The 15460-nt window shown below is 46.3% G+C and overlaps 1 protein-coding gene across 1 annotated transcript in view; it reads right to left on the bottom strand.

The window, feature by feature from the left end:
- The window catches only part of DNAJB6 (DnaJ heat shock protein family (Hsp40) member B6), a 103679-nt gene that overhangs the window by 51928 nt on the left and 36291 nt on the right, over positions 1-15460 (bottom strand). The window contains exons 4-7 of the mRNA XM_044293329.1: positions 12175-12234; positions 11891-12001; positions 8737-8874; positions 1455-1599 (exon numbers count right to left, since the gene is read on the bottom strand). Coding sequence (XP_044149264.1) covers positions 1455-1599; positions 8737-8874; positions 11891-12001; positions 12175-12234 — 454 coding nt within the window. The remainder of the gene's footprint in view (positions 1-1454; positions 1600-8736; positions 8875-11890; positions 12002-12174; positions 12235-15460) is intronic.

Genomic DNA, 15460 nt, shown 5'->3' with positions numbered 1-15460 from the left:
ATAAAGTCAGTGGGGGGGGGGGAGATGGTGTGGAAATTTGCATTTGGCACTAGTATATTATAAATGTATTATAATTTATTAATTACATTTCTAATATACTAGTGCCAAATGCAATTGGGGTCCTAGGTCCTAGGTTCGAATCCGACCAAGGTCAACATCTGCATTGAGTTTGTATGTTCTCCCCGTGTTTGCGTGGGTTTCCTCCGGGTGCTCCGGTTTCCTCCCACACTCCAAAGACATACTGATAGGGACCTTAGATTGTGAGCCCCATTGGGGACAGTTGGATGATAATGTCTGTAAAGCGCTGCGGAATTAGTAGCGCTATATAAGTGTGTATAATATATATATATATATATATATATATATATATATATATATATATATATATATATATATATATATATATATATATATATATATATATATATATATATATGATCCCTAGTGTGTATACAGAGATAAGGTAGCTGTCGGTCACCAAGAGTTAGAAAATACAGTTTACTGAATCTTTTCACAGACAGATATCTGCTCAGTTACTCCTCCATAACATGCTGCCTGCAGATTGCATTGCATTTTGCAGTGACAGATCCCATATAGATCCCCCTATTCCTTCCATCAAGTATTTTTTTTTTTTTTTTTTTTTTTTTTTTATGAATGACAAGACTTCTGAATATTTACAGACAGAAACCAGAGCAGTCAGACTACTTTATTATAAATATATTCCCAAATACCCCTCATTAGTTATAACGGCTCATTTTGTCCGGAGAGCATACAGGAGAAATAAAATGGCCGCCACACAAAACTGCTGCATTTGAACATGTCCAAACTATTAAATAAAAAGATTTTTCTGCGTGGTGAACGATGCAGCCAATCACTAGCCTCAGCAAGAGGCCAGCGACTGGCTGCAGTGGTCACATTGTCAACATTGCATCACTGCTGCAGCCGGGTTAACTCAGCCTTGCCAGGGGATCAGGACATGATCTGTTAGATAACCATCTATTTCTTACAGCAGGTTTATTGGATGTGCTGTCTGGTTTCCTAAACCAGGACAACTCCTTTAACTACAATCTGCTAAACAGTTAGAAATGTGTTGGGCTGTGAGGGCCCATCACACTTTCACTACAGCCACTTAAAAAATATGTCAGGAGCAGTGGAGAAAGGTTAGAAGCAGCAAAATTTTGCACAAACATTTTCAACGTTTGCACACCAGGAAACTGGCATACTGCCTTGGTAAATGAATCTCTGAATGTTAAGATGCAGCATAAGCCAGGGAAGTTTGACAACTTCGTAAATGATGCTAGACCAAGTGCTATGACTTTTTTTACTACTGTATGGTATGGGAAGGGTGGGGGAGACAACCACCAGATCAGGTCAAGACAACTATGCCAGCAACAAACCTGAACAAGCAGCACACACCACCAACAATGAAGCAATAGATTAGAGCGGAAACGTACCTCTTAGTCGTAATTTTCCTGCCATTTATCATTTTGGTTGAAGTAGATACAGATTTGAAGTTGCCCATTCCAGAACCCCCGAAAGATGAAGAGGAGAAGGAAGTAAAACCACCATGCCCCAGGGGACCAAAGGATGAAGTAAAACCTGTTTTTAATGATAAAAAAAAATGTTAATTACCTTAATGAACTTTAGAGAATACAAAAAGTTTCTAATGTGAGATTTTTAACCCTTTCACGTCTGAGGATGTATTAGACTTTAAAAGCTTGCCATGACTAAAATATAAAGGTGCAGCCTTTGATATCCTATACAGCATCTACTGACCCCAGTGTGATACATGGACTTTTAGTCATCATACTTAATGGGGTTGTCCACTATTACAGACCCTTTGCTCAGACCCCACCACATCCTCTGCATCTGGAGGAAAGGCGGCTTGCACACAAACATAGAAGAGGATTCTTTACGGTAAGAGCAGTGAGACTATGGAACTCTCTGCCTGAGGAGGTGGTGATGGTGAGTTCACTAAAAGAGTTCAAGAGGGGCCTGGATGTATTTCTGGAGCGTAATAATATTACAGGCTATAGCTACTAGAGAGGGGTCGTTGATCCAGGGAGTTATTCTGTTTGGAGTCGGGAAGGAATTTTTGTATTCCCCTAAAGTAGGGAAAATTGGCTTCCTCAGGTTTTTGTTTTTTGCCTTCCTCTGGATGAACTTGCAGGACAACAGGCCGAACTGGATGGACAAATGTCTTTTTTTCCGACCTTATGTATTATGTTACATCACCATACCAGCAGAGGGAAGCATACTTAAGGTACTTTCACACTAGAGTTTCTCTTTTCCGGCATAGAGTTCCGTCACAGGGGCTCTATTCAGGAAAAGAACAGAGCCGTCATATCCCCATGCATTCTGAATGGAGAGTAAAGCGTTCAGGATGTCTTCAGTTCAGTCATTTTGACTGATCATGCAAAAAGATAAAACCATAGCATGCTACGGTTTTATCTCCGGCCCAAAAACCTGAAGACATGCCTGAATGCCGGATCCGGCATTTTTTCCCATAGGAATGTATTAGTGCCGGATCAGTCATTAAAAATACCAGATCCGTCCTTCCGGCCTGCGCAGACCGGTAAAAATGTGAAAAAAGTTACAAGACGGATCTGTCTGTTCGCATGACAAGCGGAGAGATAGATCCGTTCTTGCAATGCATTTGTGAGACAGATACTCATCCAGATGCCTCTAACAAATGCTTAGTCACATCCAGATCGGCGGATCCGGCGGGCAGTTCCGACGACGGAACTGCTTGCAAGATCACACTAGCGTTTTTTTTGCTGGATCCATCATGGATTAGCAAAAACGCTTCCCTCATAATACAACCGCCCGCTCCGTTATGACCAAATCCAGTTGTATTATTTTTAACATAGCAATTATGGATCTGTCTATAAAACCACTAAGTCAATGGGGGGCGGATCCGTTTTCTTTTGTGTCTTGCTCCGTATGCCAAGACGCACTCAAAAATGCTGCTTGCTGTGCTTGTGTGAGTCATGGGAACGCAATGAAACGGAATGCATTCTGTTCCCTTCAGTTCAATGACAATGAATGGGGACAAAACTGAAGCGTTTTCCTCCGCTATTGAGATCCTATGACGGATCTCAATAGCAGAAAGGGGAAACGCTAGTGTGAAAGCAGCCTTACCTGCTCCCTGCTGCTGGGTTCCAGCTCTGCCAGTCCTGTTTGACAGGGACCAAGAGCCCACTGCAGCCAATGTGTTGCCGCAGCAATGATATGTCTCCCCATACATCATGTCACTGGGTCACATTCTGCTTGGGGGACAGATCACTAGTGTGGCCAGTCACTGGCTGCAGTGGCACACATGACCCCCATCCATTCCCAAAGCGCACAAGGAGGGATCTCAGCAGAGCAAATGCAGGGATGGATCGGAGGAGCCAGAGCCAAGTGGCAGGCAGCAAATAAGTGGGTTTCCCTACACAGCTACAATATAGGGTGGGATCTGACCGAAAGCTGGACAACCACTTTAAATAAATATGTCAGGCACTTCCTTTTTCAGAAGCTGACCTGTTTCTGTGGCTTCGCGAAGCTTCATATGCAATTATTCAGTCTTTCACTGTATCTGTTTAATTACTAAAATCCAAGTGAGTTTTTGAAATAAAAAGCAGTAGTAAATCATGCCAGGACTCCTAGAAGAGACAATTAGTCCTGATTATCATGCAGGATGAGTGGCAGGTTTCTCTATATATGGGTGTATAGATTGTTGCTGATCATTGTATGTGAACAGAGTAACAGGGAATCTGTCTCTTTAAAAGGCATCCTGGCATGATTTAGGCCCCTTTCACATGAGCAAGTTTACTGCACATTGCGCCCGCACAGAATCCGGACCCATTCATTTCAATGGGTCTGTGTACATGAGAGTTGTTTTTCACGCATCACTTGTGCTTTGCGTGAAAAGTGTCATGTTCTATATTCTGTGTTTTTCACTGATGGTTGCTATGAGATGTTGTTTGTAAACAGTTTTTTATCACGCGCGTGAAAAAACGCATCAATGCGCATTTCACCCGCGCAAAAAAAAAAAAAAAAAAAAAAACACGAACCACTGAACGCAATCACAGACAAAACTGACTGAAATTGCTTGCGAAATGGTGTGAGTTTTCCTGAACGCATCCGGACCTAATCTGTATTGTTCGTGTGCAAGAGGCCTTAGGCCTCTTTCACACGGGTGTTACGGATTGGGGCCGAATAGGATGCGTGTGCGTGGCGGGGAAATAGTGTGAGTGAGCACACAATTTTAGTCAGTTTTGACTGCGATTGCGTTGTGTGGTTCAGTTTTTTCTGCGCGAGTGCAAAGCTTTTATAACATGGTTATAAGGGAAAAGAATAGCATTTTTTAATACAGAATGCTTAGTAGGTGGTCAATAGAAGGTTAAAAAAAAAAACCTCACCTCCTCCATAGCTGCCGTTCTCTGCTCTTTCTTCGGGACCTGTGGTGACGTCACTGAGCTCATCACATGGTCCATCACCACGGTGATGACCATGTGATGTGACGTCACCACAGGTCCTTTAGCCGGCAGCTCATGATTAAAGACGTAAGAAGAGATCGGCAACTACGCGATCAAGAGGAGAAGGTGAGTTATTTAAATTTTTTTAATCCCTCAATCCACATTTTACTAAGCATTCTGTATTGAGAATGCTATTTTCCCTTATCACAATGTTATAAGGGAAAATAAAGATCAGGTCCCCATCCCGATCGTCACCTAGCAACCATGTGTGAAAAATCGCACCGCATCCACACAACTATCGCAGAGCTCCACTTCTCTCTATCATATCATGCGCTGCAGAAGAACCCACCTAACAGGTTTTAACTTCCAGAGACCAGCATTTTTTTTCTTCCAGAGGCTAAAACTTTCTGCTTGAAAAAGTGAAACATAAGTCGACTGACAAACTATATTTTCGCCCTATAAGACGCACCGGCCCATAAGACGCACCTAGGTTTTTGGGGAGGAAAATAAGAAAAAAAATTTTTTTTACCAAAAAGTGTGCTTTTGGTGGGTTTGGAACTAATGGTGGTCTGTGGGTGGCACTATTACTGGGGATCTGTGAAGGACACTGTTATGGGGGGGGGGGGGATCTGGGGATGACGGACACTGTTATGGGGGGGGGGGGAACTGTGGATGACGGACACTGTTATGGGGGGGGGGATCTGTGGATGACGGACACTGTTATGGGGGGGGGGGGATCTGTGGATGACGGACACTGTTATGGGGGGGGGATCTGTGGATGACGGACACTGTCATGGGGGGGGGGGGGGGGATCTGTGGATGACGGACACTGTCATGGGGGGGGGGGGGGGGATCTGTGGATGACGGACACTGTTATGGGGGGGGGGATCTGTGGATGACGGACACTGTTATGGGGGGGGGGATCTGTGGATGACGGACACTGTTATGGGGGGGGGGATCTGTGGATGACGGACACTGTTATGGGGGGGGGGGATCTGTGGATGACGGACACTGTTATGGGGGGGGGGATCTGTGGATGACGGACACTTATGGGGGGGGGGATCTGTGGATGACGGACACTTATGGGGGGGGGGATCTGTGGATGACGGACACTTATGGGGGGGGGGGATCTGTGGATGACGGACACTTATGGGGGGGGGTCTGTGGATGACGGACACTTATGGGGGGATCTGTGGATGACGGGCACTTATGGGGGGGATCTGTGGATGACGGACACTTATGGGGGGGGATCTGTGGATGACGGACACTTATGGGGGGGGATCTGTGGATGACGGACACTTATGGGGGGGATCTGTGGATGACGGACACTTATGGGGGGGGATCTGTGGATGACAGACACTTATGGGGGGGGATCTGTGGATGACGGACACTTATGGGGGGGATCTGTGGATGACGGACACTTATGGGGGGGGGATCTGTGGATGACGGACACTGTTATGGGGGGGGATCTGTGGATGACTGACACTGTTATGGGGGGGGATCTGTGGATGACTGACACTGTTGTTATGGGGGGGGATCTGTGGATGACTGACACTGTTGTTATGGGGGGGGATCTGTGGATGACGGACACTTATGGGGGGGGATCTGTGGATGACGGACACTTATGGGGGGGGGGATCTGTGGATGACACTTATGGGGGGGGGGGGGGGATCTGTGGGTGGCACTGTTATACATGTGCCATCCACAGACCCCCCCCACCCCATAACAGTGCCATCCACAGCCCCCCCACCCCATAACAGTGCCATCCACAGCCCCACAGCCCCCCAGCCCATAACAGTGGCATCCACAGCCCCCCAGCCCATAACAGTGGCATCCACAGCCCCCCAGCCCATAACAGTGGCATCCACAGCCCCCCAGCCCATAACAGTGGCATCCACAGCCCCCCAGCCCATAACAGTGGCATCCACAGCCCCCCAGCCCATAACAGTGGCATCCACAGCCCCCCAGCCCATAACAGTGGCATCCACAGCCCCCCAGCCCATAACAGTGGCATCCACAGCCCCCCAGCCCATAACAGTGGCATCCACAGCCCCCCAGCCCATAACAGTGGCATCCACAGCCCCCCAGCCCATAACAGTGGCATCCACAGCCCCCCAGCCCATAACAGTGGCATCCACAGCCCCCCAGCCCATAACAGTGGCATCCACAGCCCCCCAGCCCATAACAGTGGCATCCACAGCCCCCCAGCCCATAACAGTGGCATCCACAGCCCCCCAGCCCATAACAGTGGCATCCACAGCCCCCAGCCCATAACAGTGGCATCCACAGCCCCCCACAGCCCATAACAGTGGCATCCGCAGCCCCCCAGCCCATAACAGTGGCATCCACAGACTTTTTTTTTTTGGGGGGGGGGGGGGGGGGGGGGGAGTGCGTCTTATGGGGCGAAAAATACTGTATTTTTGGGTTCAAAAGAGCCGGTGCTTGATTCCTGTGCTTGTACAGATAAGGCTACTTTCACACTTACGTTCAAAGCGGATCCGTCTGGGGTCTGCACAGACTGATCCGCTCATAATGCAGACGATGGGATCGTTCAGAACGGATCCATCTGCATTATATTTTAGAAAAAAAAAAGTGTGAAAGTAGCTCAGACGGATCCGTCCAGACTTTACATTGAAAGTCAATGGGGGACGGATCAGTTTGAAAATTTAGCCATATTGTGTCAACTTCAAACGGATCCGTCCCCATTGATTTACATTGTAAGTCTGGATGGATCGGTTTGCCGCCGCACTGCCAGGCGGACACCCGAACGCTGCAAGCAGCATTCAGGTGTCCGCCTGCGGAGCGGAGGCCAAACGCTGCCAGACTGATGCATTCTGAGCGGATCCGCATTCTGAGTGGATGCGGATCTGCTCAGAATGCATTAGGGCTGGACGGAACCGTTCGGGGCCGCTTGCGAGAGCCTTCAAACGGAACTCACAAGCAGAGCCCTGAACGCTAATGTGAAAGTAGCCTAATATGCATATTGAAATTTTACATATTTGAACAATAGTAAAGACATGTCACTGCCCTTAAGAGTATTTAGGTTACAACCCCATATGCTAAAGATTTATATATAAAGAAAAAAAATAAAAAATAAAAAGGGTGCAGGCCACCACTAACTACATTATATACTTAAAGGGGTAGCCTGACAAATTTTCCCATAAAATTTATACACTGCTTGTTTCCATGGTTATGACCACCCTGCAATCCAACAGTGGTGGTCGTGTTTGCACACTGTAGGAAAAAGCGCTGGCATTTGCACACTCCCGTGGTCCCAGCCACCAAAGAGGCCGCCATGCAAACACGACCACCACTGCTGGATTGAAAAATGCATCAAGCCAGCAAACAAGGTAATATGGACAATCACAATACATTAGTAAGTGCCTTGTATTAACTTTCTCTACATGATAAATGCCATTTGCTTAAGTGAGATGACGCAGTTAAAATTTTCAAACTTTGTAATAGATCTTATGACAAAAAAAACAAAAAAAAAAAAAAAAAAGTGTCATTTTCTCTCCTCCTAAAGAAACATTTTCTAGTATGCCCATCTTGAGACGACACTGCTGTCTTCTCACTGAAGGATCTGATTACAAGCTGCCCAAAGTCGTCCCTGAAGTGGGAAGAGATGGGAACTAATGAGCTGCTAGACAGACTTCTCTATTAAGATATATTACAAAGTTTCTTATAGTCACCTGCACTATTGATTTATGAAAAGTTTGTTGAATGTACAGAGATAATTTATGTTCAGGACAATCTTTCTAATGGTCTCTTCTGTGGTACAGGCAAGAGCAGGCGGAAACATGCATGGTAGTTATGGCGAGTATTATGAAGAGTGCCTGTCAAACAGCTTTGCTGAAAAAGCTCCCAATTAATGCAGACCGCAGTACACAATACTTCTTTCTTTGCAGATTCAGTCTAACTATACAGCAATCAATCAAAACACAAAACTGGTGTAAAGGAAGACTGGCTTAGTTACTGCACAACAACCAATCAGATTTCACCTTTCATTTTCAGAGCGTCTTTGGAAAATGAAAGATGGAAACTGAATGGTTGCTAGGAGCAACTAAGCCAGTTTTCCTTTATGCCAGCCTTGCTAAATCTCCCTCAGTGTGGATGAATAAAGATTGTCCATGTATACTTTTAATATGCATTGTGTGTAAAAGTTCTATGCACAAAAATATATATATATATATATATATATATATATATATATATATATATATATATATATATATATATATATATATATATATAGTTATTTTTCAATATCAAATACCTGAATCGAATGGTGAAAAGCCTGGACCAACTGGACTAAAACTAGGAAAACCACCAAAAGCTGAGAAGAAAGGACCTTGAGGCCTACGGTTTCCCCTGGGGCCTCTTCTGTTACCAAAGAAGTCTTCAAAAGGGTCTTCTGTAACAAGAAACAAATGGGGGAGATTTATCAAACTGGTGTAAAGTAGAACTGGTTTAGTTGCCCACAGCAACCAATCAGATTCCCCTTTTCATTTTTCAGAGCTCCTTTGGAAAATCTAAGGTGGAATTGGATTGGTTGCTATAGGCAACTAAGCCAGTTCTGCTTTACAGCAGCTTGATAAATGAATGGCTGTAAACATGAGACATGACCATACATCAACCATTCCACATTGAGTCACCAGTAAATTTGGATCTGTATTTGAAGGGTTTACAAAAGATTTTTGTAGCATGGTGTCAGCGTATTAGAAAAAAAAAATAATAATCTAGTTTTACCTTCCAGAGCTCTTGCTTATTCAGCACTGTAGCTCCATATTTTTCCTCCTGTGATTTATTGTTCTGGCTGTAGCGGTAACAACCCATATACTGCTGAAGACTATCACTGGCCTCAGCAGTATACAGCAGAAGACCACTGAGGCTGGTTATTGGCTGCAACGCTATATGGGACCTCAGCACTGAAAGCAAAATATTATGGCACAGCTGATGTCTGGGAAGGAAGATGTAGCAGTGGAGCTTGATCAGAGGGCGGTTGGGAAAGTACTTTTTTTATTATTATTGTAACAGGCTACCTGTCACTGTGCCACAAAAAAAACACTCTGAACACCCTTTAAAATGTGAATTACACATGTTAAACAATATCCTGCAAAGTTAAAATATAAATCACATGTCCATAAACGGTAAAGAAGTTCTCCCATTCCCCATCACAGTGAAGACCCCACAACAAGGACCAAGCAGGAGGGCTTGTGAAAGAGCTGCTGATCAGTAGGGTCCCTTCATTCCGAGAAGAGATTTCGTTAAAATGCAGTATTTTTTCAGCATATTAAATGTTTAGATATGCTTGAAATTCATTGCATGGTTGGAAAAAGTGTTATTTATTTTGAATCATTTCATACATACGATTTACTTGGAGTCTATAACATAACAGAAAAAAGCTATTCCTAGGGAATATTTTGGGTGGGGGAGAAACATCACTGATCCTTAGGCCTCTTTCACACGACAGTATGTCCATTTCAGTGTTTTGCGGTCCGTTTTTCACGGATCCGTTGTTCCTTTTTTTGCTTCCGTTGTGGTTCCGTTTCCGTTCCGTTGTTCCGTTCCGTTTTTCCGTATGGCAAATACAGTATACAGTAATTTCATATAAAAAATTGGGCTGGGCATAACATTTTCAATAGATGGTTCCGCAAAAAACGGAACGGATACGGAAGACATACGGATGCATTTCCGTATGCATTCCGTTTTTTTGCGGACCCATAGACTTTAATGGAGCCACGGAACGTGATTTGCGGCCAAATATAGGACATGTTCTATCTTTAAACGGAACGGAAAAACGGAAATACGGAAACGGAATGCACACGGAGTACATTCCGTTTTTTTTGCGGAACCATTGAAATGAATGGTTCCGTATACGGACCGCAAAAAACGGCCCGCAAAACGGAAAAAAAAAACGGTCGTGTGAAAGAGGCCTAAGGCTGAGTTCACATGGGCGAGATTTCCGTGCGGATGCAACGCGTGAGGTTAACGCATTGCACCCGCACTGAATCCTGATCCATTCACTTGTATGGGGCTGTGCACATGAGCGGTGATTTTCACGCATCACTTATGCGTTGCGTGAAAATCGCAGCATGCTATATATAGTTCTTTTATCACGCAACGCAGGCCCCATAGAAGTGAAAAGTCGCAAGCAAGTGCGGATGCGGTGCGATTTTCGCGCATTGTTGCTAAGATGACCGTCTATTCACTGTATTATTTTCCCTTATAACATGGTTTTAAGGGAAAATATTAGCATTCTTTAATACAGAATGCATAGTAGAAGGTCAATTGAGGGTTAAAATAAAATATTAACTCACCTTCTCCAATTGATCGCATAGTTGCCGATCTCTTCTTACTTTGGCCTAGTTCACACAAACGTTTTTTTTTGCGAGTGTATGGGCCGTTTTTTGTGTTCCGTATACGGAACCATTCATTTCAATGGCTCCGCAAAAAAAAAAAAAAAAAACGCTGTGTTCCATATGCATTCCGTTTCCGTATTTGTCAATGGGTCCGCAGAAAAAAAACAGAACACATACGGGAATGCATCCGTATGTCTTCCGTATCTGTTCCGTTTTTGCTGAACCATCTATTGAAAATGTTATGCCCAGCCCAATGTTTTCTATGTAATTACTGTATATGCCATACGGAAAAATGGAACGAAAAAAACGGAACAGAAACGGAAACACAACGAAATAACGGATCCGTGAAAAACGGACCGCAAAAAACTATAAAAGCCATACGTTTGTATGAACTAGGCCTTAATCATGAGCTGCCGGCTAAAGGACCCGTGGTAACGTCACATCACATGGTCCATCACCATGGTGATGGACCATGTGATCTCAGTGACATCACCACAGGTCCTGAAGAAAGAACAGGAGACCGGCAGCTACGTGATCAATTGGAGGAGGCGAGTTACTTTTTTTTTTTTTTTTTTTTTTTTTTTTTTTTTAAACCCTCAATTGGCCTTCTACTAAGCATTCTGTATTAAAGAATGCTATTTTCCCTTATAACCATGTTATAAGGGAAAATAATTACAGCTACACAACACCGAACCCAAACCTGAACTTCAGTGAAGAAGTTCGGGTCTGGGTACCACATTCAGGTTTTTATCACGTGCGTGCAAGACACATTGCACCCGCGCGATAAAAACTAAACACAATTGCAGTCAAAACTGACTGCAATTGGGTACCTACTCGCACGGGTTTGCCGCAACACATCTGGACAGGCTCATGTGCCATAAATAAAACAGTTTGAAGACTTAGCATTATTTTGCTAGAAAAAAAAAATATATGCAGCAAAATGGTGTAAATTCAGCCTTTAAGAAAATCTAAGACTCAATTTATAATTTTATAGTTCAAGCACAAGAAACACCAGCACAAGAAAGACCAGCATTAACTGAAAAAAAGATTAAATAAAAAAAAATGTACCAAAAAAGTCAAAGGAAAATGGGTCTCTTCCTCCAAAGAAGTCTCTGAAGACATCATCTGGGCTTCTAAATGAAAAGCCAAACTCAAATGGATTGTCATAATGGCTTCCACCTAAAGAAAGAATTGAAAACACAAAAATAGTCAAACACAGCTCTACAGTTTTGGCACTATGAGATAAAACATAAGACACGTGTTTAGATAATCACTTTTGCAATATAACCCCCTTTGAATCGGTCACTGTAATGTAATACTAGAAAACATAGTAAAGTGCACACAGTACTTACCGCCACCTCCGCTTGTTAATCCTTCTTTTCCAAATTTGTCATAGATATCTCTTTTCTTGGCTTAAATAAAAAATAAAATAATGAAAATTGGAATCAGTAGCACAGGAACATTGCACAGACAGCAGCATCGGGGACTCAATCCTGTAGGGTATGTGCAGTAGGCTCATGTGCAGAGCAGAAGGCTGCCGATAAACTTGTGACGATTCAGGAGGTACAGCGAGGTTCTACAGCCTCATATTAACTTTACGTTTTTGCCATTTTAAACTTTGTAAGCTTGTTCGTATTAATAATCGAGAACATTGAAGATTGGAGTCATCATTTATTGGGTACACAGGACCCAATACCAATTTTATCCAACTATGCTACAATGAGGACAACGTGAAAATTTTCTTTGCATCTCAGAAGATCTGTTAACCCCTTAGTGACCAGGTGTTTTCCTTCCTTTTCAAATTTTTCGTCTATATAGCTTTATGAGGGCTTGTTTTTTGCGGGACAAGTTGTAGTTTGTTTTAATAGTGCCATTTTGGGGTACACAACTTTCTGATTAACTTATTAACTCTTTCTGGGAGGGAGATGGGAAAAACGAGATTTTTGTGAACTCACCTTGTAAAATCTCTTTCTCGCTTTATTCATTGGGGGACACAGGACCATGGGTATAGCTTGCTGCTGCCACTAGGAGGCGACACTAGGCTGAAAGCTGTTTGCTCCTCCCCTGCAGGCTATACCCCCTCCAGCCTGGAGAGAGCATATCAGTTTGTGCTTCAGCAGTAGGAGAAACATACCGAAACAAAACAAAACAGGAAGACCACAGTCCAACCAAACAACCGAACCTGACCTCAGTCCCAACCGGTAACTTGGACCACTGGTCTCAGTAGAAACCAACAACAATGGGTGGGTGCTGTGTCCCCCAATGAATAAAGCGAGAAAGAGATTTTACAAGGTGAGTTCACAAAAATCTCGTTTTCTCGCTCATATCATTGGGGGACACAGGACCATGGGACGTCCTAAAGCAGTCCCCAGGGTGGGAAAACCGCTGACTCCACCTCCACAGTCGAGCCACTACACTGCGGCCTGTAAGATCCTACGGCCAAGAGCAGCATCCGCCGATGCGAACGAATGCACCTTGTAGAACTTGGTGAAGGTGTGCAACGAAGACCAAGTCGCTGCCTTACACAATTGAGACGCCGAAGCGTGGTGAAAGTGTGCCCAAGAAGCCCCGACCGCCCTGGCAGAGTGAGCCGTGACGCCAGGCGGAGGAACCCTGCCTTTGGAGCGGTAGGCCTCGTGAATGGCCGATCTAATCCACCGAGCAATCGCCACCTTGGATGCCGCCAAACCCTTCCGAGGACCCTCCGGAACTAGGAACAGAGAGTCCGCTCGCCGAAAGGAGGCTACCGCGGCCAGGTAGATCCGTAAGGCCCGCACCACATCCAGACGATGAAGCGCCACTTCCCTAGGATGAGAAGGTTTAGGGCAAAGCGAGGGGAGGACAATGTCCTCATTGACATGGAACGCCGACACCACCTTCGGCAGAAACGACGGCACCGTCCGGAGCACCACCTTATTCTGATGGAACACCAAGAAAGGCTCCTTGCACGACAGTGCCGCCAGTTCCGAAACCCGACGGATGGACGTAATGGCAACCAGGAATGCGACCTTCCATGACAACATGCGGAGGGAGACTTCCCGCAGGGGTTCAAACGGCACGGACTGAAGTGCCACCAGCACCAAATTCAGGTCCCAGGAATGTAACGGTGGCCGATATGGAACCGCGGTGTGCGCAACACCCTGCATGAAGGTCTTGACGGGCCCCAGCACCGCCAGTGTACGCTGGAAAAATATGGAAAAGGGCCGAAACCTGCCCTTTCAGCGAACTTAGGGCCAGACCCAGCTCCAAACCCGCTTGAAGAAAGGCCAACACCGTAGGGAGGGAAAACCTCCTAGAGGGGAGGTCCCTGTCCTCACAGAATTTCAAGAACGACCTCCACGTACGATAGTAGATTCTCGTGGAGGAGGGCTTCCGAGCCCTAATCATCGTGCGAACGACCGCATCCGAGAAACCCCTGTTCTTCAGCAGGAAGGTTTCAATAGCCACGCCGTCAAACGCAGCGTATGTAAACCCTGGTGGAAGACTGGGCCCTGTGAGAGCAGGTCGGGCCTGAGTGGAAGAGGCCACGGCGCGTCCCCCAGGAGCAGAACGAGCTCCGAGTACCAAGCTCGGCGCGGCCAGTCTGGGGCAATTAGGAGCGTTTGAACACCCTCCATCCTGATTCTGCGAAGAATCCGCGGTAGGAGCGGCAGCGGCGGGAATACATACAGAAAACTGAAGTCGTCCCACGGTGCCACGAGTGCGTCCACGTCGTAGGCCATCGGATCCCTTGCGCGAGACAGGAAGCACGGGAGTTTGTGGTTCAACCGAGATGCCATTAGGTCCACTTCCGGGCGACCCTACCGGAGACAAAGGTCCTCGAACACCTCCGGGTGGAGAGCCCACTCCCCCGAGTCCACCGTCGTTCGGCTGAGGAAATCCGCCGTCCAATTGTCCACGCCCGGGATGAAGATCGCCGCGACCACCGGGACATGGGCTTCCGCCCACTGCAGAATCCTTGCGGCCTCGTCCATCACCGGTCCGCTGCGCGTCCCCCCCTGGTGATTGATGTAGGCGACCGCTGTGGCGTTGTCCGACTGTATCCTGACCGGACGGCCCCGCAAATCGGTGGTCCAATGGCAAAGGGAGAGGTAGATGGCCCGGAGCTCCAGGATATTGATGGGTAGTCTGGACTCCGACAGAGACCAGACACCTTGGGCTGTCCGAGTACCGAAGACCCCTCCCCAACCGCGGAGGCTGGCGTCGGTCGTAATCACCGTCCATGACACCGGCAGGAACGACTTCCCTGACGACAGGTGGTCCGGAATCCTCCACCAGGCGAGAGCCTCGCGAACGGGCTGAGGCAGCGAGATCCTGAGGTCCAGTGAATCCCGGGACTTGTCCCAGGAGGACAGGATGAGCCGCTGAAACTCCCTGGTGTGGAACTGGGCGAACGGTACCGCCTCGAATGAGGCCACCATCAGCCCCAGAACTCGCATGCAGTTGCGAATCGATACCTTGCGATGCCGGTTGAGCAGCACCACAGCATTCTGAATGCCCAATCTCTTGTCCAGAGGGAGACGGACCACGGCGGCCTCGGAATCCAACGTCATACCCAGGAACCTGATCCGAGTGGTCGGAGACAGGCATGACTTCCTTCGGTTGAGAATCCAGCCGAAGCGAGTGAGCGTGCTCATC

This window comes from Bufo gargarizans, chromosome 5 (genome assembly GCF_014858855.1).
Source record: "Bufo gargarizans isolate SCDJY-AF-19 chromosome 5, ASM1485885v1, whole genome shotgun sequence".
Taxonomy (NCBI): domain Eukaryota; kingdom Metazoa; phylum Chordata; class Amphibia; order Anura; family Bufonidae; genus Bufo; species Bufo gargarizans.
The sequence above is the reverse complement of the archived record's forward strand: the minus strand, read 5'-3'. Positions and strand labels throughout refer to the sequence as shown.